The 19,910-nt window shown below is 36.7% G+C and overlaps 2 protein-coding genes across 6 annotated transcripts in view; both read left to right on the top strand.

Moving 5' to 3' along the window:
• The window catches only part of LOC107788774 (thiamine pyrophosphokinase 1-like), a 53,255-nt gene extending 46,696 nt beyond the window's left edge, over positions 1-6,559 (top strand). The window contains exons 3-4 of the mRNA XM_075243231.1: positions 5,885-6,134; positions 6,357-6,559. Coding sequence (XP_075099332.1) covers positions 5,885-6,134; positions 6,357-6,496 — 390 coding nt within the window. The 3' untranslated portion in view covers positions 6,497-6,559. The remainder of the gene's footprint in view (positions 1-5,884; positions 6,135-6,356) is intronic.
• Positions 6,560-7,572: 1,013 nt separating this feature from the next.
• Positions 7,573-19,672, top strand: LOC107832312 (DNA mismatch repair protein PMS1-like). Of its 5 annotated transcripts, XM_075244823.1 has the most exons (11): positions 7,573-8,131; positions 8,662-8,985; positions 9,939-11,171; positions 11,325-11,599; positions 11,687-11,813; positions 12,393-12,461; positions 12,613-12,686; positions 13,830-13,895; positions 18,461-18,564; positions 18,836-19,017; positions 19,349-19,672. In XM_075244823.1, exons 1-11 carry the CDS (start codon positions 7,898-7,900, stop codon positions 19,478-19,480), a joined length of 2,820 nt encoding a protein of 939 aa, XP_075100924.1. In that variant the 5' UTR covers positions 7,573-7,897; the 3' UTR covers positions 19,481-19,672. The 5 variants fall into 5 exon arrangements, 1 of the variants encoding a protein (XP_075100924.1); XR_012705412.1 differs by lacking the exon at positions 12,613-12,686 and having other exon boundaries at positions 7,583-8,131; XR_012705410.1 differs by lacking the exon at positions 18,461-18,564 and having other exon boundaries at positions 7,583-8,131.
• Positions 19,673-19,910: the final 238 nt, after the last annotated feature.

The following is a 19,910-nucleotide window of genomic DNA, read 5'->3' as shown; positions in this document are numbered from 1 at the left end:
GTTATGTTTGTTTACAATGTGTGTAATCGACTCGATTAAGTTCGTCGATTAGTTACATTATGAATTCCCGTTTATGATAATGCATTGTAATAACCTGCTCACCTGTTTTGATTGACTATTATCATGTTGTTGTAATCAGTTAAGTAGTTCTTGCTAATTAGTTGGTTCTTGTTTAATAAGTCAGAAAGTTTATCAAACATTTGTGTACTAATTTCTGAGCAGTTGGTTTCAGGCAGTGTCAATATACTGACAATGCCCCTGCATTCATACATATTTCAAATTCAGTTTAAATTGTTCTGTTGAATTCTGTGTGATGTTGTTGTGATGTTAGGTTTAAATTCAATTTCACAAATGTTGATTAGATACAATTGTGTTAGAAAATTGCATTCTCAGTTAAGATTCAGTCCAGAACTTAAGAGAATTGGTTATAGCTGTTTTAAATCAGGTTGATAATTAAGTTTGAACAAATTTTTAAATATGTTTTGTACTAGATTCTGATTTTTGTATTAAGGACAGTAATAACAGTAGGATTTCAGGGGTGTTTTGGGAATGAAACAGTGAAAGTCATATGATAATGTTAGTGTGCTGTTGGTGGATTGTTAATGGCTATAATCTAATAGGATAATGGGAAACAAAGGATAATGGGGATGCTGAAAATCAGGATAAGATCACTTAATGGGATTTAAAGTAGTAAAAGCAGATTTTAATGGGATTTTCTGATTTTTAAAAGAAGAAGGGGGTCCAGGCAGCACTGAAAGGAAAAGGGGCAGACCTGTATAAATACAGGGATTTGTTTATAAAGAAGGGGCAGATTTTAAGAGAGAGGGACTGAGATTTTAATACACACAGAAATACATATACACAGAGAGAGACAGAGAGAAAATCTGGACAGAAATTAAGAGAGAAAAAAAACACACAGAAGCAGAAATAGAAATCTGATTCAAGAAAAAGAAAGAAAACAGAAATAAAGAAAGAAAAATCAGAAGCAGGAAAAAACAGATTTCTACAATAGAAGCTAGTGTTAAGGTTGAATATCTGAGATTGAAATTGTTAGTTTGCCTTCTCCTAAGTCTTGAAAAATCAGAAATACTGTGTTTTATCTGTCTGGATTTGTTCAAATCCCATTGTTGAGTTTAAAGTCTGAAATTTCTTAAAGAGTCATTCTACGTTGTGTCTGGGTTCTCGGGTTCTGTATTGTTTCTCAAATCTGTGGAAATACTGGCATTTTCTGCTGATTTTGTTACTGCTGTCACTGCTGAAATTTACTTCTTCTACCTTCATTTCCAGGTACATATCTGTAAACTCATGTCATGCAAAGCTTTCAACATGACAAATAAATGAAGCTCGAATTGTAATTCTGTCTTCTATACATTTAAGTTCGTTAGTTTAAATTTCAGCTTTGTTTCATGTTGGTTAACTAGTAGTGAGTTCGACACGATGGCTATAAGTTAATTATCTTATTTTGAAATTCGTATAAAAGCTTTGTAATAATGTTATCCATTTCGAAATCTCATTAGTATAGTTATATCTGAATTGTCAAGATAGGGAACATGGCATAAAGTTGGCCATTAATTAAGTCTTGTGACATTGTTAGTTAGGTACAGAATAGTATGGAAATGTCAAGAAAATACATTATTAGCATATTTTGTTAATTATTTGGTTGTGGTTTAAGGCTAGATGATGTTGGTTGCATTTTGTTCATATATGGCGTAATAATGGTTATGTTTATAATCAATAGTCGAAAGATGCATTAATAAAATCCGTTAGGTTCACAATGTTGGAATATGGTGAATGGTGTAGGGGTATATTCATGTTATATATGATATCGTCTTATTAAAGACAACAGGTAGATTAGTTCTTTTCTTAATAACAAATGGCCTAGTTATTTGAATGCAATCACCTCATTTCTTTAAAAAATAATGTAAACAATAAGTCAACAATTTTTTTTTACGTGTAAAGTTAGTGTTTGCTAATAGTTCGCATAGGTTGAGAATAAAATCGTTTCGATTAGGTATATCCCAAACTCAATCATAAGCAGAATTAACTAAAATAATCATGCATATCGGATTAAGAACAAGTGATGTGGAAGGAGATTAGGCTTATAAATTGTAACAATTTTAAGAATGTAATATAGCATTCGTTACAAATAAAATAATGAAAATTCTTCGAAAACATCTCTTCCTTTCATAATTCAATTTTTTTAGTTTCATATGGAATTCACTTTTTGGGTATACATATATTGGATTTACGAGAAAAATGGTAGTATTAATCACACTTTGTTTATTTTTACTCCTAAAATTTGAATGGCTCGGAAGAATATAATTCACACGTAAAAATATAATCAGCGGTCAACATTTAATAAATTGTGAATTCTTTTCAAAGAATTTAAGGGCATCTCAAATGGGGATTTCTCATGATTTTCACATAAAAATAATATGGATGTAATAAACAATATGTAAACAAATTTATACTACCATCAAGAATATTTTTGTGATTAGGGATACGTTCGCGTAACCTGATTATATTTCTAAAAGCAATTCGGATTATGCGTTCGCGCAACTTCGAGCGAATATTTAATAAAAGGGATTTTTCGGAGAATAACAAATTAATTTCCTAAAAACCCGAGATGTGCAGTTCATTGTTTAATCATACAAGGGCGACGATGTTCTTAATTTTATTTTTAATTTTGAACGTATGGTTTTTTTTTATAATAAAAATATAAAAAATATTATCAACCTTTTTGTGTACACGTATGCGTGGCACGATTCTCTACAATTATAAAAGGTATATAATACGAATATACGTACGCGTGATTCGTTTATATAATTGTAAACAATCTAAACAAAAGCGGTAATAAAATCAGGTAACAAGAAAAAGGGTATTTAGTAAATCAAGATAATTAAGCCAAATATAAAAATGGTTAAGCGACCGTGCTAGAACCACGGAATTTGGGAATGCCTAACACCTTCTCCCGAATTAACAGAATTCCTTACTCAGGATTTCTGGTTCGCAGAATAACAAACAGAGTCATATTCTCCTCGATTCAGGGATTAAAACCGGTGACTTGGGATGCCTTAAAATTCCCAGGTGGCGACTCTGAAACAAATAAACAAATCCCGTTTCGACTGTTCTTTAATTGGAGAAAACTCCCCACGCGCCCCCGCGGGCGCAGAAAAAAGGAGGTGCGACAGAGTCCTTTTGTGGATAGGGTGAGGATTGAGGGAGAGGAGGAGGTAAAAGGAGCGATAGTGGGGTTTTATGAGAACTTATACAAAGAGGAAGTTAGTTGGAGGCCGACTTTGGGGGAACAGAGTTCAACCACATAGGGGAGGGAGATAGTGAGTGGCTAGAAAGGGCTTTCGAGGAGGAGGAGGTGCACGAGGGCTGTGTCGAGTTGTGCTGGTGATAAGGCCCCTGGCCCTGATGGTTTCTCCTTGGCCTTCTTCCAGCTCTGTTGGGACACCATCAAGGGGGAGTTGATGGAAGCCATTGAATAGTTCCATGTGAATGGTGTTTTCAAGAGAAGTATCAATGCTTCTTTCATTACTATTGTGCCTAAGAAAGAAGGTGCATCTTGTATCAGTGACTATAGCCCTATTAGTCTCGTGGGGAGAATTTACAAGATTATTTCTAAAGTGCTTTCCAACAGACTCAAGAAGGTTTTTGACGTGTTTGTTTCATCCTCCCAGAATGCGTTTGTGGAAGGTATGCGTTTGTGGAAGGTAGGCAGATCCTGGATGCAGCTTTGATGGCAAATGAACTTGTAGACTCTAGAAAGAAAAATAGAGGTCCCGACTTACTATGAAAGTTGGACCTTGAGAAGGCTTTCGACCATGTCAATTGGGAGTTCTTGGATTTCATTATGATGCGGATGAGGTTTGGGGCAAGATGGAGGGGATGGATCAAGTTCTGCATTTTCTTAGTCAGATTCTCTGTCCTGGTTAATGGTAGCCCGTGTGGTTTCTTTGACAGCTCCAGGGGTCTCAGGTGACCCGCTATCCCCCATGCTATTCATTCTAGTGATGGATGCTTTGAGTAAAATGATGGATCGTGCGGCGAGTGAAGGCTTCTTGAGAGGATTCTCAGCTCCGATCGGGGTGCCCAGTGCCCGAAGAGTCTCTCATTTGCTTTTTGCAGATGACACTCTGGTTTTCTGTGATCCCGATATGGATCAGTTGACCTACCTGAAGCAGGTCCTGCAGTGGTTTCAGATAGTATCAGGTCTCAAAATCAACCTCGGCAAGTGTGAGATTTTTTCGGTGGGTAAGGTTGCTAATATTGATGCTTTGTCTTATGTTATCAGATGTAAGGTGAGCTCCCTTCCTACTACTTACCTGTGTCTCCCATTGGGCGCTTCACATAAGGATAGTACAGTTTGGAATCCAGTGATCGAAAGGGTTGAAAAAAGATTAGCAGGCTGACAAAAACGGTACTTGTCAAAAGGAAGTGCTCATTAAAAGCACTTTATCGAGTATGCCCACCTATTACTTGTCCTTGTTGTAAGCTCTTGTGAGCATCACAGAAAAACTAGAGTGGCTTCCAAGGAATTTTCTTTCAGATGCAGCGAATGGAACTAGAAAGTATGATCTAGTGAATTGGCAGACAGTCACTTCCCCAAAGAAGTGGGGTGGCCTTGGAGTAAAAGATCTTAGGGTATTCAACAGAGCTTTATTGGGGAAATGGTTGTGGAGATTCGGGGTAGAAGAGCATACTCTATGGAAGGAGGTCATAATAGAAAAGTACGATTCCACGGGAGGGGGTTGGAGGACCAATGCTATCACAACACCTTTCGGGTGTGGCATGTGGAGGAACATCCTTCAGTGGCAACATCTCTCACAGGGTGGGAGATGGAAGGAGAATCAGCTTTTGGAATCATAGGTGGTGTGGAGAGGATACTCTGAGGGTTTCCTTCCCCACATCTTCAAAGTTTCAAACCAGAAGGAATTGATGGTCCAACAGATTCGTAAGGAGCATGAAGGGGGGGGAGGTAGTATGAGACCTCTCATTTAGAAGGAACATGCAAGATTGAGAGATTGCGGAGCTCTAAGATTTATTGACACTGTTATATGGGCAAGACAGGCCCCAGCCATCTTGTGATTCTTAGAGATAGGGTTTGTGAGGGGATTTAGTCTCCTTTTTTCACATCTTAAGAATAGTCTTTTATCTTTGATCGCTTTTTAGTACACTTATATAGCCCCTATTTGTATAGAAGATTGGGCGTCTTTTGTAAAGAATCATATTCTTATGTAAATTTTCTACTTTTTGGTATACTTCTTGTATACGGGAGTTCTCCCCCTTTTGATTAATACAATTTACCTTAAAAAAAAAAACTCTTCCTTGTCCTCTCTAGTAGGGTATGTTGTAAGGTTATTATGGAAAAAAATGTGATATGACTTTTCATATATAGTAGAAGTTTTCTACTTGTAAGCATGATTGATCAAACTTCTATTACCTTTGCTAAAAAAATATAGTAAAGTATTTTGTAACCAATTGAACAATTAATTAATTAACATCTCTACCACCACCTAAGGGTGCTGGATCAAACTAAAAGTTGACAAATGATAAACATTTGACAGGATGACGAAGTATAAAGTGGTATTAAAATGAACAGTATATTTGTTATTGTCTTTTTATGATTACCATTATTATGATTTTGAGTGGATCTACTGACATTAGAGAAAAGCCACTATTATAAAGATCACAAATCTGATGCAATATTACAACTCTAACATAGTAAGATGATAATTACAAGCACACACAGGGAGAGCCAAAATACAATTTAGCATAATCTCAGAGCAATTAGAAGATTATAGGACTCCATTACTGGAAAAAATGCCGTAATGTAGTTTAAGTAGGATTGACTTGTATCTGTGTGTAATTACAGTTGTGTATTCTAGCCACCGGAGCACTTGGTGGATTGTTTGACCATGAGATGGGAAATATTAATGTCATATGTCGTTTCTCGTCCATACCGATTATTCTTCTCTCTGATGATTGCCTCATCCAACTTCTTCCGAGTACACATCATCACAAGATTCATATCCAGTCCTCTGTTGAGGGCCCACATTGTGGACTCATACCCATTGGAACGGCTGCTAGAAGAACCACAACCACAGGTCTCAAATGGAATTTGGGTGAGCAGCTCCATCTACTCTTTTCTTATTAACTTTTAATATAGTAGTTTAGACTCAACCTGCCTCAATTTGTTATAGGTTGATGCCTTATGTGCTGCATATCTCTATTTGTTTTTGGTTCAATACAAGAAGGATAAATTTCTCTCCAGATTTGATGCCATCATAGTGGTGGTATCTACTTTTTCTACTAGATTGACTTGTGTTCACTTGACTTTATTTCAGACAAGACAGAAATAAGGTTTGGTGGTTTAGTCAGTACATCTAATATCGTGAAAGAGAATATAGTAACAGTGCAATCTGAATCTGACCTCCTATGGACGATTTCTATAAAAAAAAGAATGAAGGATGCAGCTTGCAGATGACACAAATGAAGAGCCAAATTTTGCTAGATGAATCGTGGGTGCTGACCTCCATTTTCTGTTCAATTCTTTCCGGATAAAGAAGTTTCGCAGCGTTTGAAAATTGTTGGGGTTCTTATTTTTTTGGAAATATAGTATCTCTCCAGTCCGATTGTGTGCTGGCACACAACAGATTTCTTTGGCGTCAAGTGCCTGTATTGCAGTAGTCTTGGGGAAACAAACAACACGGGGTCTTATGAGTAAAGAGTACTTGTGGGGGGTTAACTTTGATTATCAACTTCTGTTTGTGTGCTTGATTCATTAAACGCATTTGGTCCAACAATTCTCTAATCTTTTGTATACATAACTCTTTTACCATTATAATGAAACATGGAAAAGTATATTTTTTATTTTCCGGTGATACACTGACATGTCTATAGTTGGTAAATACGGAAGATTGCAATATAAATGAGAGAAAGGGTTCGCTCGTTCAATTGCTCGTAGAAAGGGATCGTTTGAAAATTGTTCCTAATGGTGTTTAATTCTCGGGCACCAACAAATCAGCATGCTTAAGAGGAACTACCAAATATTTGCTACTTAAAAATTAGAATGACCAGAAGATGGTAGACGATTTCATTTTAGAAAATGTAATGGTGAAGAATCATATTCGAATCTGATTCCGCGAAAGGTAGAGTGCCCGCTCGTGTCTCTCTTTAAGGTGTTTGCGTTTATATGCACCATAATATATATAGTATATCTCTCTGTCTTCGACATGAGAAGGAAAGATAACAAAGGTTAAAAGACACCAAGTGTGTGCGTAAATCAAGCATTTTAACCGAGTGACAAGTTGAAGCGCAAGTACACATCCGACAAACTTTGCTGCTCCTTTGAACCTTGCTACTTTACTATAATTTTCTAAAATTGAATGAAAATATATCACTTGCACTTGAAACATAACTATGTTTAATATACAAAGACACGTCTATATTTTTGAGTAAACTTTTTTCAATTAAGACCAATACAATTTCTTTTGAAAAAACACCAAAGTCCAAATGATATCGAGTTAAAAATACAACTAAAATATATATTAGTGGCGTCGCCAGAAGTTGAACTGGATACATTCAGTGAGTTAGACCGACGTCACAACCAACTACACCACAACAGCATTGCGTTACCTCGTTTCAATATATTTTATATCCGGGATAGATTCTCTTTTGGCGGCCAATAAGTGATTTTCTGAACAGTAATCAAATGGAAACCATAGGGTTTTGTTGCTTGGTTTAATTTCTGGTCCTTGAAGCTCCACTACTCAATAATCAGTTAAAAGCTTAAAAAATTGCAGATATGCATCCCTAAGTTCTCAGCATGAAGTCGATTTGATACCTTACAGGTACCGGCATTGCCCTGTAATCGAGCACCATTGAAATGGACAGAGGACCAGCAGCTTCACCATCGACTATAAAGCCCATAAACAAGGGCGTCGTGCATAGAATTTGTGCTGGTCAAGTTATTTTGGACCTTTCCTCCGCCGTCAAGGAGTTGGTTGAGAACAGCTTGGACGCCGGCGCCACCAGCATCGAGGTTTCGCTCAAAGACTATGGCGCTGAATCCTTCCAGGTTATCGACAACGGTTGTGGCATCTCGCCTCACAATTTCAAGGTCTCTCTTTGCCGTTCTATTTTCTGCTCTTGTCCTAAATTTTTGTCACTCTCTCTTCCATTTGCTTGTTATTTGTGAATAAGCCAGTAAAATTGTGTTTTGTGTGTGTCTGTGTGTGTGTGTATTATGCATACAGACACCCACACTTATGCGGTTATGCCTGTATATGTGTATGTGTGTAGGCTTTCTCCATACTACTATCTATTTTCAATCAATTTGTGTCTTGTGTGTGTTTTGTGTGTCTTTATGTATATGTGTATATGTGTCATGTGTGTGTTTTGTGTGTGTGTGTGCCAGTGTGTGTAATTGTGTATATATATGTGTGGTGTTTCCTTATGTATCACATTTAAACTTTCTCTATGCTAATCTCTATTTTCAATCAAGGTTGTCTCTTGTCCTCTGTAGCTCCCTTGCTGCTGTTTTTCACTGTTTGTTAATATTTCTTAGTTTGTGCTGATTAAGTGCACTGTTTGTCGTGTTCATTGAGAATTGGTCTAATGGTACAAAGTGGTGTGTGTTTGGTTTTGAAGGTACTGACGCTAAAACATCATACCTCAAAACTATCAGATTTTCCTGATCTTCAGTCATTAGCGACTTTTGGATTTAGAGGGGAGGCATTGAGTTCACTTTGTGCTTTAGGGGATTTGATGGTTGAAACAAGAACAAAGAATGAGCAAGTGGCGACACACTTGACTTTTGATCGTTCGGGCCTTCTGTTAGCTGAAAGGAACACAGCTCGCCAAGTTGGTACCACTGTCACTGTTAAGAAGTTGTTCTCCACTTTACCAGTGCGAAGTAAAGAGTTTCACCGCAACATCCGAAAGGAATATGGAAAGCTTATTACATTGCTGAATGTATGATGCCTTTAATCTGCATTATCTACTTGCCTTTGGCTACTGATTTCTTAGGAAGAATTTAATTGTAATTCAACTAAATAATTGAAGATCAAAATTTCAACTGGTGCCTTCAAAACTGTAGGACAGTTCGTGGTGGTATAATTCGATTCAGTTCAAGTTGGTTCAGACTTCAAGCTCCAAACTTTTATGTGTTACAGTAGCACTCCTGTCTTTGACATTTTGGAGGACATTGATTTTTAAACTTAGAAATTTGTTGAACATACTTATTTCAACCAAAAAAGGAAAAAAAAAAAGAGTTAAAGGAAGAGAATTTCTTCACTATATTGGAAATATATTATTAATCATTCTATTTGAGGTATCTCGATAATGAATAATTATCTAACTGACACCGTATTGTAGATGAATTTGTATATTAGCAGTTGTGCTGTGTTTGTGCTGTAGTGTTTTTTGAATATTCTTTATATGTCTGCTAATTCTTTTTATATTCCTCTTTTTTTCGATCGGAAATGCTTAAAGTAAGTTGGAAATACCTGACTGAATTTGAGTCCCTTTATAAACTCAAATTCTAAGAGGGATGCAACTGTGCAAAATAGAGATCTTCCTTGGAAAATGAGGTTCCTGTCTATATAGAAGATTGGGTGCAATTTGTAGAGAACCATATTTTTGTGTAAGTTATCTGTTTTTTTGGTATACATCATAAGGGAGATTTTCCCACTTTAATGAAATTGATTTACTTCATCAAAAAAAACCTTTGCTTCTGGCAATTCTAAGTCGCATTTTGCTATAACCTTGGTGACCAAATCATCCATGTTAGCCTTCTTATATAATTTTTTCTTGTCAATATTTTTAATCTTAATAAGAGATTATAGGCATGACATCCTGTTGAAGAAGTATTTTTATGCTTTAGTTGTTTAAGTTATTTATTTTTTTTGTCTTTCTTGCACTCCTAGGCCTATGCTCTTATTTCTAAGGAAGTCAGAATAGTTTGCACCAACACAGCTGTAAGAAATGCAAAGTCTGTAGTTCTGAAGACTCAGGGAAGTGGATCCCTGAAAGATAACATCATAACAGTATTTGGTATGAGTACCTTTACTTGTCTGGAGCCTCTTAAAGTATGTACTTCTGATGGTTGCACAGTTGAAGGATTCATTTCCAAGCCTGGTTATGGTAGTGGACGCAATATAGGGGATCGACAATACTTTTTTGTGAATGGACGGCCAGTAGATATGCCAAAAGTTGGCAAGCTTGTCAATGAGTTGTACAGAGGTGCAAACTCTCGACAATATCCCATTGCAATCATGGACTTCACGATCCCACCCAGAGCATTTGATGTCAACGTAACTCCTGATAAAAGAAAAATATTTCTGTCCGATGAAGGCTCCATATTGCATTCTTTGAGAGAAGCTTTAGAGAAGATATACTCATCAAATCATGCTAGTTATGCTGTTAATAGTTTCCAAGAGGTTTTTGAAGAAAAACATACATCCACTCATTCCCAACTCGAGGCCTTTCAGTTTCAATCCAAGCAATTATTGTCAGATAGCGATGATACTCAGGAAGGTGACTGCATTGGGGAGCTACATAAAGATGGTCACTATCTCAAAAAACCTCTAAAGGAATTAAAAGATACTTCTGTCACGGGCATGTTAAATGATGGAAACAGGTCAACAGAGAAAGACTTCAGTCTTCAATTCCATGGAAAGAAGAAAGACAATCGCAGTTCCAGAAGTCCCTGGAAGGAAGTCGGAGGTCTGATTACTGCTGATGGACAAGCACTCACCCCAGGATCAAAAGATAAAAGCTGTATCGATAATGCACATTATGTGGATCGTGCAACCATTGTCCAGTCATCACTCACCAAATTTGTTACAGTAAATAAGAGAAAGCACGAGAGTATGAGTACTGCATTATCTGAGGTACCTCTCCTGAGAAATAGATTGACTCTATGTCCTTCAGGAGAAGACAATTATTTGAAGGATACGACATCCTTAAGATCTCCAGATAATCCAGTTAAGGCTGATAAGTGTGATGAAGTAACCAGTGATAAGTCTGGATCTTCCAAGTTCACAAAGATAGATAGATTTCTTCATCAAGTGAAGCAGTCAAGAACGGATACAGTCCTTGATCAAACAAATAATTTAATTCGGCCTGGAAATAGTATACAAAATGGAAAATTTGAGGAGGTAAGAGAGAACTAGTAGATATTTCCTTTCTGAGTTTTTTTAACTATCCTTGCTTTGTTGGATTAGAATTATAGTTGCAACAGGAGACAATTTCAATTCATTCTCTATGCTATTTTTGTTAGTCCTTTTAGTTTTGAACCATTTCATTTTCAGGAGCATGAGGTTCAAATGAACGAGTTATGTGTGACTGAATCGGTGCTTGTTAATTCTACTTGCAACAACATTCACGATGTGTCAGAAAATATGGTAGATGCTGTTTCTTTTGAACAGCCTGCTAGTCTGACTTTGGATGCTCCTAAGGCTTCATCTGATTTAAAGATTGGTTCGACATTGCAATTTAGTGTGAATGACCTCATATCAAGAAGGAAGCAGAGACTGTCAAGATTGCAACTCCTTAATCGTACATCTCAAAGAATGAAAACAAAAAGGTACTATACAGTAATCTCCTTTGACTTGGGAAAAGAGCTTTTGGTCTTTCAATTAGTTAAAAGAAATTCTTTAATTGGCTTCGGTAGGGATTATGCTGCAGCTACCCTGGAGCTCACCGAATCAGAAAATGAAGTGGCCAAGGAAAAGGCTTTGATTGCTGCTACCAGTGAGCTGGAGAGATTTTTCAAGAAAGAAGATTTTACTAAAATGAAGGTCCAAAACTCATCCATTAGTATTCAAAAGCAAACCTGTATTATAAACCCACTTCTTCACTCCGTAATGCAACTCTGAAGTGCAGTCTGAACATGTTCCCTCATTTAACGCTAGATAATACTCATTTTCAATTTCAGCTATTCTTTGTAAAATCAATCCAATCCAAGGCATGACAGGAGTCACTATTTGCATTTTGGAATTTGTCTGATCTCTTTTTCCTCTCTTTACACCATGAAACCTTCAGTGTTCTGACTTAAATTATTGTAACAGATTTGCTAGTCCATAATAAGTGATTTTTGTCGTCCTCTCTTGGATATGCTGATATAAACCTACTCTTTTGAACTTCTTAGTATTTGCGGAGCTGTATTTGTGCTATATATCTGTAAAATGTGAGTTTTATTGCATGCTATTTGGTTGTCATGCTTCCAATACTAAATGCGGTCAAGCACTAGTTTATTTACATGCAATTGGCAATCATTCCATGTCCGTGTTTACTTTTGTCATTAGTAGTTTAAGCAGAAATGCAGAGTTTTAGTATCAGCATTTGAAAATTCTCAACTTCAAAATTTGGTTATGCAGGTGATTGGGCAATTCAATCTTGGATTCATTATAGGCAAGTTGGATGAGGACCTTTTTATTGTTGATCAGGTATTATTCCGTTGCTTTTGTATACTGACCTCTCTGTAGTAAAAGTAAATTAGTCTATCATTTGAGTTTGGTTTTTGAATGTTGCTTATGTGATTTGAATTGGATGATCTCTCTCTCTCTCTCTTTTTTTCATTTTTCTTTGGTTGGTCAGCATGCTGCAGACGAGAAGTATAATTTTGAGCGTCTGTCACAGTCAACTATCTTGAATCAGCAACCTTTGCTTCGGTGAGGGTCTTCATTCTCCTGCTATGTGTTTTGTGTAAGATTGTTTTTAAGTTCATAATGGATCAAGATAGATGCAATCCCTCCAACACAATAGTAGCTGGAAAATGATGTGTTTTTATTAAGGTAAATCTATACTGATGTTACTTTACTCGACCAAAAGAATAAAGGGATTACCTTCTCTTTTTCCTTCTCAATAAGTCATTTTGCACGATAAAAATAGCAGCATAAATTTTAAAAGCAGGGACTGGGAGAAGACTTTATTTTTGTCCCTTGTGTTTTGTTTCTTTAATTGCTTCGAATGGGATTTGAGCTACTTTTACTCGAAGCGACTAAACAAGTTTACATGCCAACTCATATCTTGATGCTTCAATCTTAAAGTAGTAACTTGTTATCTGGTTTGAGTTGGTGCAGGATTTGGTGAATGATTTTGTGATTATCTCTGCTTTTATCTTTCATCCGTAATGTGGGAAGTCATTAGATGTTGAAACTCGGAACAACTAGTGGATTAATCAAAATATTCTCTTCTTGGTGTCATGGCTAGATAATCTGAAAAGTAAGATCAGTAGGCCCGTATGGTTGATGTATGTCATAAGTTGGCTCATGCAGATGCTAGGTCAAAGTTATAATCCTCGTAATTCATCTTTTCCATATTTCATGCTAAAGATGATAAATTAGCATTTATGTTGGCCTCTCAAAATTGAGTTCATATCCCTCAACTACATTTACATTCTCCGGCTTGGAAATTTTGGACATTTCTCGAATGTGGGATGTAACCGCACTGTATTGGTGCAAGTTCTCAAATTGACATGCTACTCCATTTGACATGTTGATCTATTGAGAGTCATGCAATCTGTTCGGAATATTGCAGGTGAAATTACATGTTTATAAGTTATTTATGCATGATGACTAGTTGCTCTGATTGCTGAACCTTTATCGTTCTCCCATATCATCTGTTTTGTCCTGGCAGCAGGGATGGGTTATGGGTTGTAATTAATATCAGTTATCTTTGAAGGTGTGATGCTATATTCTATAGTAGAATTGTTGTTGATTGGAGCTGCTGTAAGTTGTAATATTTCTTTTCTGCATCCCTTGAGAACTTTTTATTCCTGGCTCCAAATGTAATTCTTTTTTTCTTGAATCTAGGCCCTTGAAGATGGAGTTATCGCCTGAAGAAGAAATAGTTATTTCCATCCACAATGATACTTTCAGGTGATTGAGAATCCTTATTGCTCTTGTTTATGGTGAATTCTTATTGGCATTTCTTTTCATCATTTGGTTGTGTTTCTGCCTGAAAGATCTGCAGTATGGTTATGTTCAACTTCTGAGGTTAAGATGACATCATTTCAACCTTTGCATGCTATCCTTAACTTTATCAACCTGTTTGAAAAGTCAAAAGCATGACTGCACTGATGCTTAAGCCAATCAGTCAGTTGTCAGGGATAAGCAGTCCTTTACTTTTTAACTTAAATCAGAATTAATAAACATGTCATTTGTTGTTTAATTCTTTTATCTAGTTTGTCACATCACACTCTCTTCTTCATTTGGTTGGTCTAATGTTATGATTATCTTTTCCTCCCATTCTTTGCACCCTAACGCATATTATCTTTTCCTCCCATTCTTTGCACTCTAACGCATATTTCTCCTGGCAAAAAATATGAGAGAAAAAAATTTGCTGGAATTTGTGGTGAAGTTCAAAGGGAAATCTATTTGGGGGGGGGGGGGTGGGTGTTGGTAGAGGCAAAGGTAGGAGGGCTTTGGCTATTTCTTAATGAAGTTGTTGATAAAAAGAAAAGAAACTGGGTAGATTTGCTTTTCAGAAATTGGAACGCAGACATTGTTTGTCTTTTTGAAACAAAGATAAGTGGTCTAACTCAGGAAGGTATTAAACAAGTTGGAGTTAAATTGGAGGCTCAAGGAAATAGTGGGAGAATTGTGGTGTATTGGGACAAAAGGAGATGGAAATGCAAGGAGAAATTGTCGGACAACATTCTGGTACTCCTTTTATGGAGGAGGAAAATACTGCCTTTGACTGCACATTCACAGGGGTATATGCACCTTGTGATCGGAAGATAAGGAGGAGCTTGTGGAAAGAGATGGGTGCAATCTATGGCTTGATTTCACAGCCATGGGTTATTGTTGGAGATTTTAATGTGGTCAGATTTGAAGCAGAAAAGAAAGGGAATGCGAGAAACACTAGAGCTATGAGGGAATTTTCCAGATTAATTGATGTTACTGGATCCTCCACTTCATGGTGGCAAATACACTTGGTTTAGGGGGGGAAATAGTACATGTGCCTCTAGAATAGACAGAATCCTCTTTTGCTGAACGATGGGATGAGCAATTTAAACTCTTAAAACAAAGAGTGTTGCCCAGGGTTACTTCAGACAATTGTCCCATTCTGCTAGAATGTGGGGATTGGAGTAAGGGAACGGGTTATTTTAAATTCGAGGACATGTGGCTTGAACATAAAGATTTCAGTGACTTGGTTGATAATTGGTGGAACTCATACAATGTACTTGGCAGAGCTGATGAAGTCCTGGCTAAAAAGCTGAAATTATTGAAAAAAGACTTGAAAAAGTGGAATAGAAAGGTCTTTGGCAATCTGATAGAAAGGAAAATTAAGGCTTCGGAAAAAATAGAAGTCTTGGATCAAAGAGCAATTTTGACTCAAAGTTCTGATCAAGTTGAGGCTAAAAGGTGTGCTATCCAAAGTGAGCTAGAAAATATTGCCAAAGCAGAGGAAATGTCTTGGAGACAAAAGTCCAGATGTTTATGGATTGATCATGGAGATAGAAATACCAGTTTCTTTCATAAACAGGCAAATGTGCATAAAAGGTACAACTGCATTGACAAGATTGTTATAGAAGGTGAATTGACTGAAGATGATATATTAATAAAGGAACCTATTCTGGGATTTTATAAAAGTTTGTTTAGAGAACCTGAAGCATGAAGGCAAAAATGATTAGGAGACGATCTAAGCAAGCTGACAGAGGAGGAGAAAGAATGGGTATAAAGACCTGTTACAATGGAAGAAGTGGAAACGGTTTATTTTAAGGGAGAGCTCCAGGTCCAGATGGTTTTACTCTCCACTTCTTTCAGAAATGTTGAAGTACAGTAAAAAATAATGTATGGAACACTGTAATTTTTTTCTGTTTTCAAGAAGGTAATTTCACTAAGAGTTTTAATGCTACATTTATTGCCTTGATACCAAAAAAGAAAAATGCTGGGAAATAAAAGACTACAAGCCAATTAGCCTCCTAGGAAGTGTATATAAAATAATTGCTAAACTTCTGGCAAAAAGGATCAAGGTGGTGATGGGAAATTTGATCTCTGATAATCAGAATGCTTTTATAAAGGGGAGGCAAATAGTTGATGCTTCTATGGTTGCAAATGAGTGTGTGGAGTATTTGATCAGAAACAAAAAGCAAGGAGTACTCTATAAATTAGAGCTAGAAAAGACATATGATCATATTAATTGGGCATGTGTATTGGATATCATGAGGCGGATGAATTTTGGTGAGAAATGGATAAAATGGATTGAATATTGCATCTCTACCGTAAGATTTTTAGTACTTATTAATGGAAGCCCACAAGATGCTAAAGAAAGCTGAACAATTGGGGTGGATTAAAGGCTTAAATATTGAAAGAAGGGGTGATGCAAGTTGTGTCATCTCGCATATTTTATATGCAGATGATTCCTTACTGATTTGTGAAGCTAAAGAAGAAAAAGTCTTTTATCTCAAAGGGGTCTTGCTAGTCTTGGAAGCAGTAACGGGTTTGAAGGTGAATTTGGCAAAGAGTAGCATGTTTAGCACTAATGCAGAACATTGTATAGGTGATCTTGCCGAGTTAATGCGCTGTGAAGTGGAGCAGTTATCAACATCTTATTTGGGGCTTCCATTGGGTGCTAGGAAAAACGAACAGAGGATCTGGCAAGGGGTAGTTGATAGATGTTGCAAAAAATTGATTCCATGGAAAAAGCAATACTTATTCCTTAGAGGCAGACTCACCTTGGTTAGTAGTGTAATGGATGGGATTCCAACTTATTTGATATCTTTATTTCAGATACCGGTGAGTGTGGAGAAGAAACTGAATACTATGAGGAGCAATTTTCTGTGGGAAGTTAATGCAGAAAAAAGGAAGTTACATCTGGTCAAATGGCAAAAGGTGATGACTGTTAAGAAAGGAGGTGGACTGGGAGTTAGAAACTTGAGATTCCATAATAAAAGCTTGCTTATAAATGGTTATGGAGATGTAATGATTGAAAAGAGAGCATCTGGAAGAATCTTATAAATGCCAAGTATGAGAAGAAGGAAATATGGAGCCCTCCAGTTATCATTATTTCCTCAAAGGGAGCACCTGGAGCAGCATAAGTAAACTGTGGAATGAATTTCAGCAACATGCTAAATTAAAGTTGGGAAAAGGAGACAAAAATCAGATTCCGGTCTAAGTATGGGTGGGGATGTGAGCTTGAAAGACAGATTTCTGTCCTTATACAACTGCTCCCTCACTAAAGAAGGAAGTGTGGCTGAACATTATTCTTCCAATGGCTGGCAGATAAATTCTAGAAGAGATTTTAATGATTGGGAGATGGAAGAAGTTCGTCAATTTTTTTCAATTAATGGACACAGTTATGATAGAGGAAAATAAGGAGGACACCATGGCTCGGACAGCAAGCGCAAATATGAAGTATTCTGTCAATAGTGACTATAAACTTCTTCAAAAACAAGCAGACCATTACTTATCTAATTGGCCATGGAAAATGCTATGGAGTACAAAGGCACCTGTTAAAGTAGCCTGCTTTGAGTGGTTGGTTATCAGAGAGGCCTGCTTAACTCGAGACAATTTGCAGAAAAGAGGTTTCAATTTAAGCAATAGGTGCTATCTGTGTGAAGAAGGTTTGGAATCAGTCAACCATCTGTTTATTCATTGTAAAATTGCAAAGCAATGTTGGGAGCTATTCTTGAACCTTTGTGGAGTTACTTGGGTTATGCCTTCAAGCATTAGAAATCTATTGGCTAGCTGGCATGGACAGAAGATAAGGAAGGAAATGAGGCAGATTTGGAGAACTATCCCATTATGTAATTTTGGACCATCTGGAGTGAGAAGAACTATGTTTGTTTTGAGAACATAAGAAATCAGATTTCTAGAATCAAAACTCTTGTCTGCATAACTTGTTTTTTTGGTGTAAGAGCTGTATATTAGAAAACAAGGATCAATATATGGAATTTTTGGATTTGCTAGGGAAGATGTAATTGGAGGTTTGTGTAGATGTTGTCTGGTGCTTTTATGTTTCTGTACTTGGTACTTTTTATCAATAAAACTTTACCTTGTCAAAAAAGAAAAAAAAATGACTGTTGTCTTCACTCTTTCACCTAACACACACGCGCACAAAGAGAGAGAGAGATAGAGAGTATTACTGTTTCCCTTTTACCTATTTTCAGATATATCTAATTTGGTGAAGAAACTAAAAAAGAAAAGAAAAAGAAAACATTTCAAATGAGAATAAGAGTAAGAAAAGACTTTTAGGTTTAAGTCAGATAGAAGTGCCAAAAATTAACAGTTGGAAGGTTCTTTATCTACTTAATCAAATAGAGGTCAATGAAATAAATAGATCTTGTGATATAGCAGCCAAAATGCAGTCCACAGAATCATCTTGGCATCTGGCACTTCTCTGTTTGATAAACTACTAATCATATTAGCTTAAAAACTATTTGGTGCGATATGTCCTCTCTTAAGTGATGACAATATCATTTCTGTCTTTGGGCTCGCAGGAGAAATGGATTTCTATTGGAAGAGGATCTGCATGCTCCTCCAGGGCATCGATTTAAGCTAAAAGCAGTTCCCTTCAGCAAAAATATAACTTTTGGAGTCGCAGGTAATCACTCAGATGCATTCCATACCTTCCATGAACTTGAAGGTCTGCAGGACATTGGTCAGTGTTTCATCTTTGATAAGATAGCTAAGAAGAGCATCATAAAAAAATAACTAAAGAGAACTTCATAATTTGGAATGCGCTTTGCATTAAGGGGGGCCTGATGTAATCTACAGAATGTAAGGGGGGACAAGTCGTGTTAGCTCCTGCATCTGCTTTATTGCATTAAGAAACTTGGCTCATCTTTTTTTAATATACTTTATTGTCCTTGCAGATGTGAAAGAACTCATTGCGATTCTTGCCGATAGTCAGGAAGAATGTTCCATGATGGGTACTTATAAGGATGATACCGCCGATTCACTATGTCCTCCTAGAGTTCGTGCAATGTTGGCATCACGTGCCTGCAAATCATCTATTGTTATTGGAGATCCACTTGGGAGAAATGAGATGCAAAAGGTATTTTTGTCCATTTTACCGTGGTCTTGAAATTTATGCTCATATCATAGTATCTTTGGTATCATCCTCTCTGCGTTGCACTTCTGCAATTGAATAGCTTAATATAGAAGGGAAAAAAGGTAAAAAGAATTTTGGCCAAATACTATTTCTAGTTTCGAAGTGTTTGTTTGATAGTTTATGCAAAAAAAAGCTTTATTTTTTCTCCAAAACTCTGAAAAACATTTCATATTTCTGAGAACTTGCTTGAGAACAGCTATCAGGAGTTTTTGGCCAAAAATTGTTCTTCCCTCTGGTTGCTTCATGACCCGAGATATAAAATTCATTGTTTCAGATACTTGAAAATCTATCACGACTCAAGTCTCCGTGGAATTGTCCACATGGTAGACCAACAATGCGTCACTTGGTTGATCTGAGGACTGTACATAGAAGAATAGAAGCGGATGAGAATGAGACCGCCTTATAAACTCCAGTTGGTAACACAGCCACCAAACTGAAACGGGCACTTCTTTCTGTAAATTATTGGAAACCTGTAAATCAAGGCTGCATTTTGCCTAGAATTATCAAAATGTTGAGGAATTAATTGAGAACACAGAAAGGGGTCTTTTGCTTTCCATTTACTTCGTTTTATACATTCTTTTTTTCGTTTTTGTTTAAAGCGCGATCTTTATTACATACCTTTCTTGCAAACACTTTATCTTGTTCCTTTAACGGTGTTTATTTCTCTGTTTGTTCGATTTTCTCCATTTCCACAATGAGCAAGAGGTTTAATTAACTGATTGAGTGGATTCTCAAGTTACACTTCCTTGAAATGCGTAAGTATGGAAGGCTGAAATATTGTGCCAACAATTGCTTGCCAGAAAGAGAATTTATTGCGTCAACAATCAGATGAAGAG

Source organism: Nicotiana tabacum, chromosome 22, assembly GCF_000715075.1.
Source record: "Nicotiana tabacum cultivar K326 chromosome 22, ASM71507v2, whole genome shotgun sequence".
NCBI classification, from domain to species: domain Eukaryota; kingdom Viridiplantae; phylum Streptophyta; class Magnoliopsida; order Solanales; family Solanaceae; genus Nicotiana; species Nicotiana tabacum.
The sequence above is the reverse complement of the archived record's forward strand: the minus strand, read 5'-3'. Positions and strand labels throughout refer to the sequence as shown.

What these genes read in the sequence shown, in the direction of transcription:
- LOC107832312 (XM_075244823.1), top strand. Translation starts at nt 7,898, where the DNA reads ATGGACAGAGGACCAGCAGCTTCACCATCGACTATAAAGCCCATAAAC. An exon ending in ATCCACAATGATACTTTCAG is followed by an intron (nt 13,896 to 18,460) that starts GTGATTGAGAAT and finishes TTGGGCTCGCAG; the next exon opens with GAGAAATGGATTTCTATTGG. An exon ending in TATAACTTTTGGAGTCGCAG is followed by an intron (nt 18,565 to 18,835) that starts GTAATCACTCAG and finishes TTGTCCTTGCAG; the next exon opens with ATGTGAAAGAACTCATTGCG.